The sequence below is a fragment of the Chiloscyllium plagiosum genome, chromosome 7 (genome assembly GCF_004010195.1).
Source record: "Chiloscyllium plagiosum isolate BGI_BamShark_2017 chromosome 7, ASM401019v2, whole genome shotgun sequence".
NCBI classification, from domain to species: Eukaryota; Metazoa; Chordata; class Chondrichthyes; order Orectolobiformes; family Hemiscylliidae; genus Chiloscyllium; species Chiloscyllium plagiosum.
In genome coordinates this window covers 34,642,815-34,664,402 of record NC_057716.1, presented here as the reverse complement: position 1 = coordinate 34,664,402, position 21,588 = coordinate 34,642,815, and the positions used below count along the sequence as shown (strand labels likewise).

The following is a 21,588-nucleotide window of genomic DNA, read 5'->3' as shown; positions in this document are numbered from 1 at the left end:
AGTGATTGAAAGCAAAAGACATAATGGATATGCAGTAGTGGATGGAATAGAGGGGAGTATTATTGAAGCTAGTAGACTACCCAATGATTAGTCGGCACATACTTGTGAACTTTATGCACTAGGCAGGGCTCTTAAGACCTTGGAAGGCAAAGAAGGAACTGTATACACAGGTTCTAAGTATGCCTTCGAGGTGGCACACACATTTGGGAAGACATGGCAGGAGAGGGGACTGATAAACAGTAGGGGTAAAGAACTGGCTCATGAAGAATTGGTAAAGCAAGTATTGGAATCCCTTTTGTTGCCAAAGGAAATAGCAATAGTCCACATAAATGGACATCAGCAGGGAAATGATCCCAAAGCAAAGGGAAATAGATTGGTGGATGAAGTCGCTAAGGAGGCAGCTCTGAACCCTCAGCCCGCTACAATATATATTTTGGTACCGCTGGTGCAGGAACCTGGGGGGACACCGATATTTAGTGCTAAGGAAGAGAGAATTAGAAGAACTGGGAGCTATGCAGACAGTAGAGGGGCGCTGGATGCTACCTGATGGCTGGGAGATGCTAAATAAGATGATGTGAGAAATTATGACTGTCTTACACCAGGGGAGTCACTGGGGAGTGCAAGCAATGTGTGATTTGGTCTTGAGGAAATATGGATGTAAAGGGATCTATACGATAGCCAAACAGATATGAGAGAAATGTATAACATGCAAGAAAATCAACAATATATTGAGCAAACAAGTCCCAGGAAGGAGAGAACCTGGGCTCCGACCATTTCAGAGCATTCAGGTAGATTATGCCGAATTACCCCGAGTGGGAAGACTGAGGTATATGCTGTTAATGGTTTATCACCTATCTGGATGGGTGGAGGCGTATCCTTTAGCCACTGCAAGTGGGGTGTCCAAGATAATACTTGAACATATAATTCCCAGATACGGGTTAGTGGAATGCATAGATTCAGATCAGGGAACTCATTTCACTTCCAGGGTACTCCAGGGAGTAATGAAGTTGTTAGGAGTCTCCTGGGAGTTCAACACCCCTTGGCACCCACCTTCATCAGGAAAGGTTGAGAGAATGAACCAGACACTCAAGAAGCAGTTATCAAAATTAGTAGTAGAAACCAGACTCCCTTGGGCTAAGTGTTTACCTATAGCCCTTTTACGAGTGCAGACAGCCCCAAGGAAAGATATGGGGCTGTCTCCTTATGAGATATTGTTTGGCCTGCCCTATCTGGGAACGAAAGGGGAACTGCCCACCCTGGAGACTAAAGATCTGTTCTCAAAGAAGTATATACTGGGCTTGTCCTCCTCTTTGTCTTTTCTTAGGAAACAAGGATTACTGTCACAGACTCCGCCCCTTTAATTCGCCGTTCATCCCATCCGGCCAGGAGATTGGGTCCTAATTAAGTCATGAACAGAAACTAAATTGCAACCGGATTGGGAGGGACCGTACCAGGCTCTTTTGACGACCAAAACGGTGATACGCATGGCAGAGAAAGGCTGGACTCACTACACCAGGATTAAAGGACAGGTGGAATCCCCGGTTAAGAAAGAAGTCTGGACAGCCAAATCAACAGAAGAACCACTGAAACTCAGATTCAAAAGACTAAGTAACTGATTTTTATGTGGACGTGGGATAGTTTCTTTTTGATATCTATATATTGTATTGCACGTTAAATCTCTCAGTCCTTCAATACTATTATAGGATGCTGAGGACGCTTAGGGTTACCATATTAGCTTTCTTAGTATTGGGATCTTGTCAAACGATGCTGTCATCTCCATATTTGTTATTAACGGTCCCTGATATTCAGACCGCAAGTAATAGAGGTCGATGCTTGCAGTCTAGTAACATGCGCAGATGTAAAGTATCAGAGGGAGTATATTTCCTCGGAAATCCTTCTTAAGACCCTACCGGACACAAGGTATGGTTCACAAGAACCGCCACCTGGCATCACTATCCATAGAGCCCCCTTTCGCCCAGCCCTAGACTGTCCTGACAAAAAGTGCCACTCGATTTATCTCACCATTAGAAATACCTCCTATGAAGACTCCTTTCCCCGTAAAAACGGGTCTCGACTCCTTAGTAATAATTTAAAGATAGTAATGGCTGCCACTGGGAAATGTTTTTCGGGCTACTGTTTCCGAATAGCCGTAGGAAATGGAAAACGAGCCAAACAACCTGATGGTAAGATACATCCTTTTGCCCCTCCCAATGACCCAAAGGTGGCAAAAATTATAGAGGTCAAGGACTTGAAGTAGACCACTGAAATAGAAACTGGACACGGGGGCGCAAATGCCTGGGTTGAATGGGTAAAGTTCACTGTTAAAACTCTGAATAAAAGCAATTGCTATGCACGTGCCTCCGGTAGACCAGTTGCCCACATAGTCCCCTTTCCGCTTGGGTGGAACCGAAACAGGAAGGGCATGGAATGTATAACAGCCCTGTATCAAGATAAGACTGCATGGAATGATAGGAATTGTATATTCCTATCTCTAATGTTCCCTCTCTTGGAGAAGACAGATTTGAAAGCGTGCCCCCCCGCCCCGGTTTTTGACCACAGTCGGGAATCACACATCATGTGTCAGCCGACAGGGTACAAGTCGGTCTAGAGACTTGGGGGAGCTAAGGTTATGCATAGAAACTCAGAATGACACCGAAACGGACAAAGGAGGGAACTACTCAGCACTCCGGGTTCCCCAGGTGGATCTGTGGTGGTACAGTGGAGGCAGAATATTGCAACCTATCCTAGCTCCTGACTGGAGAGGGATATGTGCGATTGTGCAATTGACAATCCCATTTGAGAAGGAGAAGGTGGTAGTAACAAAGAATGAGAGGAGTAAAAAGGTCTTATAAGATACTTCCTTTGATGATAGGATTTATCTCGACTCTATAGGAGTACCTAGAGGGGCCCCCGATCAGTTCAAGGCCCGCAACCAGACTGCGGCAGATTTTGAATCGGCCCTATTTTGGCGGGTAATGGTCAACAAGAATGTGGATTGGATAAACTATATATTTTTTTTACAACCAGCAAAAATTCATCAATTATACTAGAGATTCAGTCAAGGGTATTTCCGAGCAATTTGATGCAACCAGCAGAATGGCCTGGGAAAACAGACTAGCCCTAGATATGATCCTAGCCGAAAAAGGGGGTGTATGCGTGATGTTAGGAGGTAGCTGTTGTAACTTTATTCCAAATAATACAGCACCTGATGGGTCAATCTCTCGTGCCTTGCGAGAATTCAGGAGTGGACACATCACTCACGAGATGGCTGGAATCATGGTTTGGGAAGTGGAAAGGCCTGGTAGTCTCCATCCTCATCTCCCTGGTAGTGGTAGCAGGGGTACTGGTAGAAATTGGCTGTTGTATCATACCTTAGGTACAAGGGTTAACCCAGTGGCTAATTGAGAAGGCCTTGGCAAAACAAATGCCTCTAAAAGGTAATCAGGCAGAGGGACTCAACCTCTTTAACAATGACCTTAAAGAATTAGCCACTATAAATGAAGTCTCAGGCATGATGCTAGCGAACTGGAAGGCAACGTATGAGACAAATGCAGAAGACAACATTTAGTAGCCAAGAAGAAAAGGCGGGGGGAATTGTAAGGTATAGGGTTAAAATTGTGCAGAATAAGGGAACAGGTGTTGCTTCTGCAAAGCTTACATTGTAAAATTAGGCTGCGCATGCCAATACTAAACAGTGAGAAGTGAAAACAGGTGGAATTATCTATGACTAATTGGGCAGAGCAACCGTGTAGCAGGATGTCCCAGGCATAGGAAAACAGAAGAAGAGAAAACAGGTAGAATTATCTATGACTAATAGGGCAGAGCGACCGTGTAGCGGGATGTACCAGTAACAGGAGAATAGTGTGCCAGTCACAGGAGGGATGTGGCCAACGGATGAAATTTAGTTTGGCAGGACGATCGCACGAAGACAGCAAACTATGCCAGTATAGTCACATATAAGGAATGAGATAAATAAGAGTAAGGGGCGACATGCTTAGAGTATTGGGAGAAGTAAACAGAGGCGGAGAGAAACTAGACAAAGGTGGAGTGAAGCTAGAGCTTGTGACTGGTTACTTTTGCTGTAGCGTGTAGCCGATGGGATGAAAGGGGAGGACCGAGAGACGCAGCTGAACAGCATAAATCAGAATGTAACCATCAGACTGGGGTGCTTACTCGTTCGGCACTCGTTCTTGCAAGTACGTATCAAATAAAATTTGCTGCTTCAGAATTTGACTCGGACTGAAATTTATTAATATGTGAATTTTGTTTCTCACAATAACAATCATCAATTGTTGCAAAAATACATCACTGAGGTTCTTTAGGATATCTATCTTCACCTAGTCTGGCCTACACGGTACTCCAGACCAACAGCAATGTGGTTGACTCTTATCTGCTCTCTGCCTGGTAAATTCAAAGACAGTTAGGCGTGGACAATAATACCCACATCACATGAAATAATGCATTTAAAGAAGGAACATATTTCAAGTCCCTGATTTCTCAATTACTGCCCTAAATTCTGAAAGTCTGTCCTACTGATGGGACATATCAGAAGTGACAGCACAGTGGTATGCAGAGTGGAGGGAAAGAGGGCCGGAGGGAAAGCTCTATTGATCAAGCTGGCTCAGTTCCGAATGAGATTTCTGTCAATCTATGCCAAAAAAAAGTGAAAGACCTACTTGGCATTTTCCTCACAATTTATCTGTCCCAAGTACATCTGCCCATGATAACATTACTAGAATTGACAATCTCAGTCCTTGTGGTGATAAAATCCCATTTTCACACTGAGGATACAACCCTGCTAAAAAGGCCAGATTCTTAACAGATTCAAATCTGGGCATCCATGACTCATCATGGGTTTTTGGCAGCAACCATAATCTGAATTATATAAACACCGGAGGAAACATCAAAGAAGCGCTTCGCAGGAGGCTCCCAAGCACTGATGATGTCGCCTAGCCAGGGGACGAAACGTTTGCAACAAAAACTTCCAGCTCGGCGAACAGAACCACAACAACGAGCACCCGAGCCAAAAATCTTCGCACAAACTTTGAAGACCAATCCTAGTTCAATGAGAAGTACAGGACAGCTTGCCAGGGCCAATATAAGGCATACTAAAAATGAGGTCCCAAACCTGCCGAGAAGGACTGTGTGCATATCAACTAGTGGGAAGCATTGTATGAAACAATTATAACTGGATCAGATCAAAGCTCTGCACTCCTAAAGCATCATGTTGTGAATGCTGGTGAACCATTAAACTAACTACAGGAGAGGTTCCACAGACACCCCCACCTTCAATGATAGAGAAGCCCAGGATGGCAGCTCAAAGGAAAAGGGTGACACATTCACAAAACAGTTTGGCCAAATGTGCCAAGTGGATGATCTACTGCAACTTCACTGTGAAGCATTATAAAAGTCAGTTCGCACTGGCTCAATATGCATCAAGTAATGGCTATAGGCAGTAGAGAGAGAATTCACAGAAGGTTCATATCAAGGTCCCCTTGATATGGGGGGATTGTGTCATGAGCAAGTTGGGACTCTATTTCCTGTAGTTCAGAAAAATGACAGGTGATCTCACTGAAAAATATAGGATTCTTAAGGAAAATACATTATAAATACCAAGAAGATATTTTCCCTCATTGGACCTTGGCATTGTCTCTAACTCAGTTTAAGATTGAGGTAAGGAGAAGTTTCTTCTCTCAGAGGGCTGTGTGTTTTGGGAACTCCTTGCAACTTAAAGTTTTTATTCACAGGATAATAGCATTGCTGGCTAGGTCAGCGTTTATTGTCCATCCCTAAGTTAAAAGTCAACTCTATTGAAACTACATTGCTGTGGGTCTGGAGTCACATATAGGCCAGACCAGGGAAGGATGGTAGTTTCCCACCCTGAAGGACATCAATGAATCACATGGGTTTTTTCTGACAATCGACATTAATTTAATAAAAGTCTGGAATTAAGAGTTTAATAAAGTTCCACTATCTGCCATGGTGGGATTCAAACATGGATCCCCAGAACATTACTTAGCACTCTGGATTAACAGTATAGTGATAATACCACCAGACCTTTGCCTCACCACAGCTGGGTGCAGAATTCTTGCATATCTAAGGCTGAGACAGATTCTTGAACAGTAGGAGATCAAGGGTTTTGGGTAAAGGGCAGGAAAATGGACATGAGGAATCTCAGACCAGACACAAGGGGTTGAATGGCCTAATCTTGTTTCTATTTCTTATGGTCTCAAAGAGTAAAGACTTCATATTCTCCTCACTCCCTTGGTTCGCCAGGATTGGTTTCTCCCTCTCTTTGAATCTTTCCTTTTTACTGGGATACATTTTTGCTGAGAACCATGAATTACCTTTGTAAATGTACGCCACTGCTTGCCTGCTTACTTTCCTGCTAATCTATCACTTTAACTGACGCTATTCTCATTTCATTGTAATTCCCTTTGTTTCAGTTAATCAGTTCAAGTTCTACATGCTTCAGAGATTTGTCATAACATCTCTGAACAGCTTGATTAAAAAATAACTACCCTGAAGAACTCCATAGAGGGCTTTTGTGACATGGTGGAGGCATCCCTGTCTGAGTCAAGAAGCCCAGTTTCAAATCCCATCTGCTCCAGCAGTGTATAATAACATCTCTGAATAGGATGATATTTAAAAATAATCTAGAAGTAATCAGGTTTCCAACTTCCCTGAACAAATTCAGCGTAAGTGGGAATCCTGAGGAATAAGTTGGATTGCAGTTTGTAATTTAAGACTTCCGTCCGGGATCTGTTGACAGTTTGGAATTATGAAATTCAACGGCAAAATCCATTCCAGACAGAATGAGGCCTAATACTCTGTAAACAGTTCGCCAAGATTTGAAACAATTTCCTAATGAGAATGGAAACAAGCTTTGGAAATTGCATTTGAAACAGGGACAGGTAGGATGCAAATGGAAAAGTGAGATGGCAGGCCGAAGGCTCAGAACAATTGGAGTCCAATGTATTTTGATGCAAATACGTGGCTCATTTCTGTGCAAAATATAAAGACATTTTAATAGGATCCTAATGCTCATGGATACATTTATATAAGGCAATATCTGTAGGTCTGGGTGGGATGCTGTTTGGAGAGGCGGTTTAGGCTGAATGGCCTGTTTTCACATTGTAGGGATTCTATAAATTTCTTATACAAGATAATGAGAGGCTATACAAGATAATGAGAGGCTATACAAGATAATGAGAGGCATAGGTAGAGTCAATAGCCAGAGACTATTCCCCAGGGCAGAAATGACTAACACGAGGGGTCATAGTTTTAAGCTGGTTGGAGGAAAATATAGAGGGGATGTCAGAGGCAGGTTCTTTACACAGAGTTGAGAGAGCATGGAATGCGTTGCCAGCAGCAGTTGTGGAAGCAAGGTCATTGGGGACATTTAAGAGACTACTGGACATGCACATGGTCACAGAAATTTGAGGGTGCACACATGAGGTTCAGTGGTCGGCACAACATCGTGGGCTGAAGGGCCTGTTCTGTGCTGTACTGTTTTATGTTCTAATATCAAAACCTCTGGAGCAGATCAAAGAGAGCACTTGTACCTCACTTAACTGAGGCAAAAGTTATTTCAAATACAGAGATGTCATTATTGGAACTGACGTCTCATGCCATTCTGTATTTACAACTGCTTTGGCCCTGTAGCCTAAGTATTAAAATGTTCACTGAATGATCTTAAAACTAAGTTAGGAAGGAAAGTTCCTAACCAAATCTAGCTTTTCACCTACTGCTGGTTACATATATCAAAATGAAGCCTCACCATGACCATACTCCCACTGTCATTCACTGGAGAATGCACACAATTGTATTTGCATAGCATAGAAAACTGCTGAGTGCAAATGTTCAGCAGTTAGCTACCTTTGAATACAGTAGGGATCCTTGCACTATAAGGAGATATTGTGGAAAAGAAATGTACAGTCAACATTTAACCAGGACTGCAAGGCTTCAGTTCTACTTATGACCAGATTAGTTACTCATTAAAGTACTCTTGCTTTTTATGGCCTTCCTAAACAGACTTTAGAAGCAACATGAGTTGGTAACCAGCACATTAGTATTAATACTATTAGGAAAAGTGCAATTTGAAGGAATTAAATGTGAATTTTGTGCAAGGAAACACTCGTATATCCAGGTGAGGCAAGAGGCAGATGTTAAAAGGAAACTATTAGGGGCCAGGTAGCATGCAACCAAATTATCACTAATTGATCAGAATATAGACCACTTGTCTTCATATTTGCCATGGCAGATAAATGCTCTAAAATATTCATAGTTTGAGAAAGAAAAAAGTTGCCATAGAATTTAAAAGACTTTTCGACAGGTACATAAATAGGAAAGAGTTACAGGGATAAGGGCCAAATGCAGGAAAATGGTACGAGTTTAGTTTTGAAACCTTGTCGGCACGGACAAATTGGACTGAAAGGTCTGTTTCCATGCTGTATAATTCTATGATTAGCAAGTTTTGAAAAGATTTGTACCTCAGGTTGAGGTTCCTGAAGTAAGATTGCTTGCTGAGTTGGAAGGTTCTTTTTCAGACATCTGAAAATGATCCTCCCAGCTCAACAAGCAAACTTATATCCAGAACTCTATGATTCTCGATATAAATGTAAAATGTGTATTTGACTGAAAACAAAAACTAAAGCAAGATTAAGATAAAGGTATACCTTGGATACTGTATAATCACTGCTTCCTTGTGATTTTAGCCCCTGTTTTAACTGTGTCTCCAGATTTGCGATTTCTTGTTGGAACTCGTCTCTCTCATGTTCACGCTCAGCTGCTTGTTCCTGAGTGAAAAAGGATACAAATATTTCTGGTATTCTGCTGCTAAATATATATATTATTCAGTTTTCACATTATAATGTCCCATTCTTCAGTTTATGGTCTCCTGATTTTATACTTTAAATAGGAGATACACAAAGGGCAAAAAGCAGGCCCCCCCGGCATGTTAAGATATTAGTTCTTCAAATAGAAATCCTACATTGAGCTCAAGTTCCAATTAAGTAAAGCTGTGGAAGCATTTGTTTTTAGTGACAGGGTGCATCTGCCTTGGCTCTCCTTTCAATAATGTACAATGAAGGCCAGGACAGAAAGATGTTGCAATGATTGATGAAGAAGTAGAAGGTATGTTTATAGGTGACGATTCTGATTTTGTTGACTTCTATATGGTAGATGTATCGGTAATTAAAGTTTTTGGCCTTGAAAGATTGATCGAGACTAGTTTGCTGAACAACAAAATGTAGCTTTCTGTAAAACCACGTCTGTAGATTCTTCTGTATAATCAGTTGGCTTTTGAATCCAAATCCCTCTATAAAGTGGGTCTAAAACCTGGTATGAAGAGAAACATCAATATGATTTGGGTAGGAGGCATAAATAGGAAATTTGCAGGAGGTACAACAATTGGCCATATTTTTTGTAATGAGAGAGAAAGCTGTGGACTGCATGAAAATATAGACTGGGCAGGTTGGAACAAAAGTGCCTATCTGAATTTGCTCAGTGAAAATAATGTATTTGAGAAGGTCAAACAAACAATAATTCATAAGATACTAAGAACTGAAGAGGAAAGAAAGGAGCTCGAGCCACACACCTGCAGGTTCCTGAAGGGAGCAAGACATGGTGGTTCAGGCTAATGTATGGAGTATTTCTCTTTTACTTTATAGAATATAGGAACGGGGAAGTTTCATAGAATCCCGACAGTGTAGAAACACGCCATTTGACCCAACGAGTCCACAACGACCCTCCAAAGAGAAACCCACCCAGACTCATTCCCCTCCCCTATTATACTGCATTTCCTGTCACTAATGCACCTAACCTACACATCCCTGAATGCTATGGGCAACTTAGCATGGTCAGTTCATCTACGTTGCACATCTTTGGACTGTGGGAGGAAACCGGAGCACCCAGGGGAAACCCACGCAGACACGGGAAGAACGTGCAAACTCCACACAGAAAGCTGCCCGAGGCTGAATTTGAACCTGAGTGTTCTATAGATTACTTTTGCATTGCACCATTTAAAGCAGCATTTTGAATGTGGGAAATGGAAGCACGTTTTCAAAATCTGCAAATGACATTAAATTAGGAGGCACAATTAATATAAAGGAAAGTTGTGAGTAAATACAAGGCAATATTAATAAACTCTGATTATGGAAACGTATCAAAGGAATTTGAAGGTAGAACAGTAGGAAGTGGTCATTTCTATAAAAGGATTTAAAACTTGGAAAATAACAAAGCGATAGAGAAGCAAAAGGACTTTGGGGGTACAAAGTACAAGGTCACAAATTTTTAAAAGCAGAAAAGGTTAACAAGGCCATAACAAATACAGATAAAGTTTGGAGTTCATTTCTAAAACAGAAACAAAACTTTTCTGCTTTATGTTAAACTTGCACAGAACTTTGTTTTTCATAGCAAATTTGTAATTCTTTGCTTAGATGTGGTCCCCATTTATTTTTCTTAGGTGTGTTATAAAAAAGGTATATATTGGAAAAGATGTAACAAAAAAAAAAGCATGATCCTTAATAGAATGAAGAAAGAAATTGAGTGGATGTGTTGCAAATGTCAAACCAAAGAAAAGGAGAGACAGATTTTCCAGAGAAACATAACGCGAGTGGGAAAAAAAGGCAACCAAAACTTTTTTAAAAAATCTTCAATTTACTACCAGATAATGAACCAGATAAAAAGATCAGCAGGTACTCTACTGTACCTTTCATCATCTCAGGTGAGTGCTTATAGCCAATGAAGTGTAGTCACTATCACAACCCAGGAACTGCTGTAGTAGCTAATGTGTGTTCAGCAAGTTCCCACAATTATTGGGATGTCCAATGATGTAGATTGAATGATAAATATTAGTCAGATAACCATTTATTCTCTTAAACGAACCTGAAGTTAAAATGCTGACTGACACTGCATTAACATTGATAATATAGTTAAAAGAATATTTACTATTAATTATCATTGCTAACTTTTTTGCAGTGAATTTGATTAGCAATTAACATGAATTTTTGGACAAGATACAGTTTGTGCAAAGCAAATGGAAAAGCAGGATAAATCAAGCAATAACATTTGGAGATTTGGAACTTATGACATAGAACTTCATTTCTTTGAATCTGTGTACTAAATTTTCACATGACTTCTGACATGGTCTGTTAACACACAAACTAAATTGGCTGTTCACACACCATTACCTTTCCAGGAAGATCTGGCAATTTCACGATTTTCTTCATTGTTAACTGGAGCTGATCCAAGTGCCAGGAGAGTGAATATGAAAAAACCGGAAGAAGTCAGTGAGGTGGAGAGATTAGTCTTCAGGTGACATTATCTATAGGGAATTGGATGTTTTGCTACAGTAGATTTTATAAATGTTAGCCTGACCCCTCTCAGACTATTTTCTACTGACAATAGTTTCTTTATACTCCTTTTCCAAAATTGGAAATGTAAATAGTCAAACTGATTTAGGAGCTGAAAGTTTGAATGCTCAAGTCCCAGTCCAGAACCTGAACTTACAGCTTAATCAATTAATTGCAGTACTAAGCAAGGACTGTGTTGTTACCCAGAAGTGATATATTGTGGGCAATTGGCTACAAAACTCCACCCCTAACCCTAACCTCTCCCAATACTTACAAAATTTGTGAAGTAGAAAGGTCTATGGATTTGTTGGGCAAAATTATGCAATTAAAATAGATCAACAGACAATTCACTTATGCTATGCATAGACTGGCTTTTACACAAAGATCACTCATTAAAGGTATCTAACTGGCAGACGTGTTGATAGAAACCAGGGTGGAAATATCATAAGCACTAGCCATGATCTTCTAGATCTTCTCAGGTATGCAACAGGCAAGTGCCAGATGAACCAACAATGGCAAATGTTACATATTAGTTCAAAAAAGCACAAACGTACCAACTACACATCTGTCAGTTTAACCTGCATGATGTTAAAATATTTGACAGAGAACCTGGGACAAAAGAAACAAAGGAAGTTATTGAGCTCTTCTAAAATGTAGGAGCACAAGTAGCTGTTTGACCCGTTGAGTCTGCTCTGCCATTCAATGAGATCATGGCTGATCTGATAATCCTTAACTCTATTTTCCTGTCTTTCTCTCCCAACATCTTGATTTCTTTCTACTGGCACCAGGATGAGCTCCAGTTAGCAGTGAAGAAAATCATGAAAGTTGCACGGAGTTAAAATACATTCAGAAGTGATCTATTTTGTCCTTGAATATATTTAACAACCCAGCCTCTGCAGCCCTGTATGTAAAAAAATTCCAGATTCATTATTCTCATGTAAAAATAGTGACATGTAAAATATTTTTTTATGTCATTCCCTTTGAAATAAAAAGTGAACATTCTATTTGTCTTCCCTACTGCCAGCTGAACTCTCTTGTTAGCTTGTTGTGATTTAAGCACGAGGATTCCCCCCCCCCCCCCCGTGCTGTAGTTTTCTACAAGCTCTTTTCAATGAGATAAAATTAGATACTTCACTCTTCCTGCCGAGGTGCATAATTTCACATTTTCCCTCAGGATACTTCACCTGCTAAGTTTTTGCCCAATGTATAACCTGTATAACTTTCTGCAGACTCAGTGTCATCCTTCCTACTTGCCTTCCCACCTATTTTTATGGCATCTGCAAAGCTGGTGACAGTACATTCTCTTCCCTTATCCAAGTCATTAATATATGTTGTAAACAACTATGGCCACTGATCCCTGTAGCACTCCACTAGTTGTAGGTTGCCATCCTGAACATGTCTCCTTATCGCAACTGTCTTCTACTAGTTAACTAATCTGTTATCCACACTAATAGACTACTCCAGCTCTTTGGGTTCTTATCTTATATAGCCTCAAGTGTGATACCTTATTGAGTGATCATTAGAAATCCAAATATATTAAATTCCCCTTTTTTATCCTGCTTATTACCTCTTCAAAAGTATTTTAATACATTTGTCAGGTATGATTTCCCATTTATGAAGCCATCCTGACTCTCTTTCGATATACAATGTATTTCCAAATGTTCTGCAACTGCAATTTTTAAAATAGACTCTAATATTTTCCCAATGACAGGTGTTATCGTGAATTGCATTTGCCTCCCTTTTTGGATGTGCTGCATTGACAGTTTGCCAATTATTTGAGACTTTTCCAGAATCGAAGGATTCTTGGAAGATTACTAGGAGTGCAGCCATTGTAGCTCATGTTGTTAATGTGATGTATACACACATTCCCAAAAAGTGAGACGACACTGCCAAATAGACATGCCAAAGTTAAGCCTATGAAATTAACTTAATATTTTCACAAGATTCTGAAATTGGCTAAATAATGGGAAACAAAATAGTACTGAATGACTGATCTATGGAATACAGAAAAGTATAATGGTGTACCCGAAGAGTCATTATTAGGAATGTTGCTTTTCTTGATTTGTATTAATGATCTAGACACATAGATCACAACTTCAAAAAGTGCACAAGACACAAACTTGCAAATATTCTGAAATGTGAGGAGAATAGTGCCAAACATCAAGAGGATAGGAGGCTGGTAGTATGGATGGATATGTGGAAGACTGAATTAAAGGTGAGAATTATAAAGGGATACGTTTTGGTTTGAAGAATTAGGAGAGATGAAAAATACAACTCATTGAAAGCAACGCTCCAGATAACAAATGCTCAAGTGGCACTTTATAATTAAAGAGTACTAAAGCAGGAAGTTATGAACAACATTTAAAATATACTGGTCTGGGTACTGCAGTTCAGAATTCAGTTCAGATTGGCTCCAGAGATGAGGGTCTTTAGCTACATGAATAGACTGGAGAAACTGAGGTTATTATTCAAGGTTTGTGTAAAGATCTGTAACTTGGGTGCTGGTTGTCGTGGTTGTGGGTACGTTCACCGAGCTGGGAAGTTGATTTGCAGACGTTTTGTTCCCTGTCTAGGTGACATCTCAGTGCTTTGAAATCTCCTGTGAACCGCTGCTATACTGTCTCTTCTGGAATTTATTTGGTTTTGTTTCTGCTGCTTTTGGTTGCTCGTTGTAGTGGCTGGTGTACTGAGTACAGGTCAATGCGCTTGTAGATAGAGTCCATGGATGAGTGCCATGTTCCCAGAATTCTCTGGCTATCCTCTGTTTAACTTGTCCTATGATTGCTGTGTTGTCCCAGTTGAATTTGTGGTCTCTGTCATCTGTATGTATGGTTACTAGGGACAGCTGGTCGTGGTGTTTAGTGGCTAGCTGATATTCATGGATGCAGATCGTTTGTTGTCTACCTGTTTGACAAATACAGTGTTTCATGACGAGGATTCATCACGACCTAACTCACTTGCCACTCTACCTTACATAAAAAAAAGTGACTTGGAACTGACAGCTAGACATCTCCGACCATGGGATTCAAGACAGCCCATAAACCTAGGAAAAAGTGAGGACTGCAGATGCTGGAGATCAGAGCTGAAAATGTGTTGCTGGAAAAGCGAAGCAGGTCAGGCAGCATCCAAGGAGCAGGAGAATCGACGTTTCGGGCATGAGCCCTTCATCAGGCTCATGCCCGAAACGTCGATTCTCCTGCCCCTTGGATGCTGCCTGACCTGCTGCGCTTTTCCAGCAACACATTTTCAGCCCATAAACCTAGTCACACTCAGACAATAACTCACCAGGACAAAAAGCCCAATACCCATCATGTGCAAGACTAACATAATTTACAAGATTCCATGCAAAGACTACACAAAACAGGCAGGCAACAAATAATCTACATTCACGAACATCAACTATCCACTAAACACCATGACCAGCTGTCCCTAGTAGCAATAGACACAGATGACAGGGATCACAAAGTCAACAGGGACAACACAACAGTCATCAGACAAGCTAAAGAGAGGACAGTCAGAGAATTCCGAGAAGCGTGGCACTCATCCACAGTCTCTATCAACAAACACATTGACCTGGAAGCAACACAACAGCCACTACAACGAGCAACAGGGACCAGCAACCAGAATCTGCAGAAATGGAACCAAATAAATTGCAGAAGACAAAGTACAGCAGCGCTTCTCGGGTCGCTCCAAAGCACTGAAGATGTCACCTAGATGGGGGCCGAAATGTCTGCAAATCAAGTTCCCCGCTCAGCGAACATACCCACAACCATGAGGTCATTATCCTGAGAACAGAGAAGGTTGAGCAAGATTTGATAGAAGTATGCGGTAGATTCAGAGGAGCTTTTGCATTGGAGGATACTCTGAGAATTAGAGTATTTAGTAAAAGAACTCAATTCATGTATTTCAGGTATTTAGTAAAAGAACTCAAAGTAACTTGAGGATGAATTTTGTTTGCACGTGAGTGGTTATGATCTAGAGTGCAAATTCTACAGGGAATTGCATAAGCAGTGTAAGGGGGGGACAGTTGCATGGCTTTGGGAAAGGGTAGGAGAAGGGGTATTACTGAGGAGCCTGTATTTGTATTCTAACTATTACAATATGACGCCAGGCAAGAACATATTTTGTTCTCTCTTTCATGCAAAACTGTGGGTTTTAACTTTATGTTAAATCATTGGTGCATGCCATTTTCCAATTTGTTTTTTTAACAGTTAAAATTAGTGAAAATTGGTAGGATTTGAACATGCATGAAAATTGCACTAGCCCATTATCCCAGTATAGTCTTTTGTCCTTACATCTATAAAATGTCGATAATTCTTAAGTTGCTTTTCAAGTGCCTGAATTTGCTGCCGCAAGTCAGCAACCTCCAAATGCCATTTATCCTTCAAATCAAGGTTACGGTTTGTCTCTTCCTCAAGCTCTATTTCCATTCTCTTTGCCCTCGAGAGGAGATCAGCACGATCTTTATCTGCTTGACATTGGATGTCCAACTTCTCTTTGGATAGACGCTCTGTCTCCTCCAGTAATCCTAAACATAGCAAAGAGGGTATCAGTGAACAACAAATGATAATCTGATAGCAATATCTTAAATCATGTTCTAAATGTATTTACATTGTAAATCGCTCAAAATCACACACTGTCCTTGAATCTGAGCAAAGATTCATGTTACAACTTCTGATACTTTGTTATTTCATTCATAGCAGAGTAAGGATGGGATGCACTAAAAACCAATTCCCGAGAAACACAAAACATTTCCAACATCCCAACTCTTAGACTGGAAATCTTCAAATTTCCCAGATCGTACTCTGAAAAGTATCCGATAAACACCACCAAAATCAATCCAGACTACTAACAAGAAAAATCCATTTTTGAATGGCAGCAGCTATGTGAATATGTTTTAAGAGTTTTGTTTTCTTAAATTCATATCTCTGCTACAATTGTATGGAATATGAATCAACACCATTCCTGAAAATATCTCCCAATGTATTGGTAACCCAACACTGACCTATACTCACATAACTGCGACCATCTAACTTCCTTGTTTTAACTGATATTGTTCATGACTTTCTCTTTGTCCTGGTTCCCATCTTTTCCTTTAAATCTACCATCATCAAGCATCTTGAGAAAAAAAAACAAGTTTTAATCCAACCGACAACACTCAGTTCTACCTCACCACCATCCCCCTCCATTCCTCCACTGTCACAAAATGATTAAATTCCTCATTCCACATCCAAAATGCCACTGTCTTCAGTCACCATTACAGATTCTGTTTACTAATTACTAATTCCATCCCTCTCCCTGGGAACTGCGAGGCTGCCCTGATCTCTTCACAATCTTCCTCTCATTTCTGACCTACGTTGAGCTTCTGACTACATATCCACACAATCACTAATGCCAAAAAGGTCAATCTCCAAAGATGTCTTTTATCTCCACTTCACCCCAGGTCATCTGCTGCTGAAACCTTCATCCATGGCCACGTTGCCTTTGATCTGCATCCAACACATTTCTACACCTGGAGTCATGTGATCATCCACAGCTCCACCACCTGTGTCTTGCACCAAGTCCTATCCATACATCAACCTCCTCTTCTGTGACTGGCTTTGGCTCCTGGACAAGTGCAGCTTCAAACAAAATTCACAATCCTTGTAATTAACACCCTCCATGGTTTTTTCCAATATTATCACCATCACATACTATCACACCACCCTGTAAAGAACCTGTACTCTGGAATCTTTATCCACCCAGTGTGGTGGGCATAACTGTATCCGCACCTCTGAAATTCTTTTCCTAAACCCCTCTTCCTCAGTCTCTTGATCAAAAATACTTATTAAAAATGGCCTCTCCAATTAAACATCTTTCCTAATGTTACCCTTTCTGACTCAGTATCAAATGTTATGAAACTCCTCTAAATCATTTTGAGACGCTTTATTACATTTTTGAGATTTACAGATTAAATTAGTAAAGATTAGATTAGATTAGATTACTTACAGTGTGGAAACAGGCCCTTCGGCCCAACAAGTCCACACGACCCGCCGAAGCGCAACCCACCCATACCCCTACATCTACCCCTTACCTAACACTACTGGCAATTTAGCATGGCCAATTCACCTGAGCTGCACATCTTTGGACTGTGGGAGGAAACCCGAGCACCCGGAGGAAACCCATACAGACACGGGGAGAATGTGCAAACTCCTCACAGTCAGTCGCCTGAGGCGGGAATTGAACCCGGGTCTCTGGCGCTGTGAGGCAGCAGTGCTAACCACAGTGCCGCCCAGACGGGCAAAGAGGGGTAAAGGCAGCACAGGCTGGAAAAAAAATCACAAGTTTCGTTTTTACATTTCAGAAGGAAGACAGAAATGCTCTCTCCTCTTCAGATGCTGGCATTTCACTCATTACAGCAGTGTGAACGGTTCTTTGCATAAGTAAATTACTTTAAAGGCCTTATATTGAAGGAACTGAATTTGGGAGGAATTTCATGGCATTACCTGTTGTACCATTGCCCATGTCTCATACTGGGAAGACTCTACCATTGGATTGTACCTACAAGGAGTCAGTTATAAGGATATCCAATTTCTTAGACAGTAAAGAACATTTTAGAAACAAAGAGTACAGAGCGGGCCAACCCATGCAGAATACATGCAAAATGCAGGATGACTCAGTACACTGGTGAGAATGCTTCACTACCAAATTTACAATGGAAATATGGCATCTGGCTGCACTGGATATCAGACATAACACCAATCCAGAAAGATGAGATGACTGCTGCATTGTTTGTGACAAGTTCCAGGACAATGATACACATTGGAACTTATGGTCATGCTTGAACCTGGAAGGCTTTTTGATTTGAACAGAAAAAAAAAAATAAAGGAAGGAAAAGATAATTCAAGCACCTCAAAACTGTAACAACTTACACAGACGCAGGCTAAATGAAGAATCATTGCTGAAGATAGAAGCAGGGAAAAACAATCACTATGGGGAATTTATGCTGCTCCAAGGCATTTCTTTAGCACAGAAACAAACCTCAAACAAAAATTTTTCAAAAGTCTCAATTATACAATTCGCCCACTGGGCAAGAGGTGAGTCAGAACTGTTTAAACATTTGGGACTAAATCCATTGAAATGAAATTTTGCATTCCACTTATTCAAACTGGATTTACCAATGCGGCAAAAGAATGAGATAAACGTTGATAATTTGAAATAAAGCGCAATAAAATTCAGATAATTTTGACAGAGAGCATGCCTGAAGTTTTAAAACCATGCACAGCACTTCCTAACAAGCACAGATTAAAATAAAGTTGAATAATATCAAGCAAATTTTAATTACTCTGACCAGAGTAAACCAACAGTTTGCAATCAAGATGCTAAGAACATTCAAAAATCACTCGTTATGCAAATCATGTAGCTTTGTTTCCAAAAAGGGACAAACCTGAATCCCCTTCGATTACTGCTTCAGTATGAAGGCCTGAGAAATAGAGGCAAGAGAACACACCCATCATAACCAAATACATCACAGATGCTGACTACTGGGCATGCTGACAAGCTGGAAGCGATGGCAATGATATCGTGGATATTCATTACTGAAAACTTATCTACTCACTGGAATCTCTCAGTGAAATGAAACCAGTCTATTAATGCCCACCACTATATTTGTTGAACATCAAAACACAAAAAGGACACCACAATTTTAGAACTGAATAATCTATATATGAGGAACACATTGATATTTGAAAACAGCAGCTTTTCTCATTTCTGCAAGAGATTTTCCCTGATGTATAAATGGATTGGCCACAGCACAGTGACCTTTTCGTAACAGTTCTTACAAGCCATCTGATATTCCAAAGTCTGTACTACACACAAGGCAAGTGTTTAAAGAGCTAGTTAGGATATATATACAAAAATAAATTTAAGGTGATGGGTAATGACAGCCAGCATGTGTCAGAAGTTTCATTACACTGGTTCCTAATTTTTTTTATCCAATAGAATCACCATCGGCTAAATCTTTCCACACAGCATTGCATGTGGGAATCTCACAAACCGGAGGTAGAAAGGAATATTAATACACATGGATCTAAAATTATCGTAAGGTAGAAAAACTAAGCACTGGTAGCTTAGAGAACCCAATATCCATGAAGAACAAATTCTGTAATCGAGATTTAAGTTTATTCTATCAGCCCACAAAGGACTATAAAAGGTTCCAAAAACTGTAACAACTCAGGCACTATTTTAAGACAGTGGGTACTTATAGCGAGGAAATAAATGCTGGAGGAAATATCACAGAAGCGCTTCACAGGAGGCTCCCAAGCACTGAGGATGTCACCTAGACAGAGGACAAAACGTCTGCAACACAAATTCTCAACTCGGCGAACAGAACTACAACAACAGGAAATTGTTAATATTAAAATTGTTAATTTTCTTGCTGGTTCTTGGCTATTGAGAGACTTTTCTTTTTCATAGAATGTGGGCACCAGTCACAAGTCCAGCATTTGTCACCCAGCCCTAACTGCCCTGAATGGAGTGGTTTTCAGACAGTGGTTATTAGTCAACCACATTGCTGTGTGTCTGGAATGGCATGTCAACCAGACCAAATAAACTGGCAGATTCTCTTCTTCAAATGGACTTTTTGATGAATTAGATGGGTTTTTCTGACTCTTAATGTTCATTACAAACAACACCTTTCAAATCCAGACTCTGTTAATTGAATTGGGATCTGGACCAATGTTCCATGAACTTTAAGTAGCCTGGGTTACTAATCGAACGGTATTACCCCATGCTACCGTCTCCTTTAATGATTAACTATTGGCAAGATTAAAGCATGTTGACATCTTTAGAATAACAGCATTAATAGACATTGTAGGTAGGGGCAGCACATTGGTAGCTGGAATGAAAACCAAAAAACTAAAAGGAACCTTGCTACATCTAAGTAAATAGTTGCTATTCGTACATACGATGTAGAATGGAGCTCATCTCTCCAGCATGTTGTTTTAGACTGTGCCATTTGTGAATGAGGCTTGAGGTTTGGTTCTTGAGAACTAACATAGTCTTTTTAATCCATTTGTTATGCTTCTACTCTTTGTACATGCATCATCGCAGGTTAGAAATGAAAGGAGAGAAAATCAGCATCCCCCTCCCTAATGAGATTAAATATGTCCCATATGGAGGATGAATATTCTGGCTACGGAGGGAGTGCAAGAAAGATTTATCAGGCTGATTCCTTGGATGGTCAGACTGATGTATGGGAAGAAACTAGAAAGGTTAGAATTACATTTACTGGTGTTCAGAAGAATGAGGGGGAATCTCATAAAAAGCTATAAAATTCTAAAGGACTAAACAGGACCAACATAGGAAGGATGTTCTTGATGACCAGTGAGTTCAGAATGGGGGTGGGGTCAGTTTAAGGATACAGGATAAGTGATTTAGAACTGAGGTAAAGAAAAATGTCTTCACCCAGAAAGTGGTGACCCTATTTTATTCATTTACAGGATGCAGGCTTGGCCAGATTTTATTGCTCATCCTTAACGGCCCATAGGGCAAGTAAGAGTCAACCACATTGTCGTGGTCAGGAGTCATATGTAGACCAGAGCAGGAGAGACTGACTGTTTCCTTCCCTAAAGAACATTAATTTTCTGCCACAGATATCAGTCGGGGCCAAAATATTAACGTTTTCAAGAGGAAGCTAGACATCATAGAACATAGAACATAGAAGAATACAGCGCAGTACAGGCCCTTCGGCCCTCGATGTTGCGCCGATCCAAGCCCACCTAACCTACACTAGCCCACTATCCTCCATATGCCTATCCAATGCCCGCTTAAATGCCCATAATGAGGGAGAGTCCACCACTGCTACTGGCAGGGCATTCCATGAACTCACGACTCGCTGAGTAAAGAACCTACCCCTAACATCTGCCCCCCCTTAATTTAAAGCTATGTCCCCTCGTAATAGCTGACTCCATACGTGGAAAAAGATTCTCACTGTCGACCCTATCTAAACCCCTAATCATCTTGTACACCTCTATCAAGTCACCCCTAAACCTTCTTTTCTCCAATGAAAACAACCCCAAGTGCCTCAGCCTTTCCTCATACGATCTTCCTACCATACCAGGCAACATCCAGGTAAACCTCCTCTGCACCCGTTCCAGTGCCTCCACATCCCTCCTATAGTATGGCGACCAAAACTGCAAACAATACTCCAGATGCGGCCGCACCAGAGTCTTATACAACTGCAACATGACCACAG

The 21,588-nt window shown here is 40.7% G+C and overlaps 1 protein-coding gene across 6 annotated transcripts in view; it reads right to left on the bottom strand.

Annotated features, from left to right (window-relative positions):
- Positions 1-21,588, bottom strand: part of pcnt (pericentrin) — a 312,968-nt gene that overhangs the window by 117,616 nt on the left and 173,764 nt on the right. For 5 of the 6 annotated variants that reach the window (XM_043693410.1, XM_043693413.1, XM_043693416.1 and 2 more), the window contains 3 exons: positions 18,781-18,816; positions 15,650-15,882; positions 8,679-8,798 (listed from right to left, as the gene is read on the bottom strand). In XM_043693410.1, coding sequence (XP_043549345.1) covers positions 8,679-8,798; positions 15,650-15,882; positions 18,781-18,816 — 389 coding nt within the window. The remainder of the gene's footprint in view (positions 1-8,678; positions 8,799-15,649; positions 15,883-18,780; positions 18,817-21,588) is intronic. The other variant, XM_043693412.1, reaches the window with a different exon arrangement.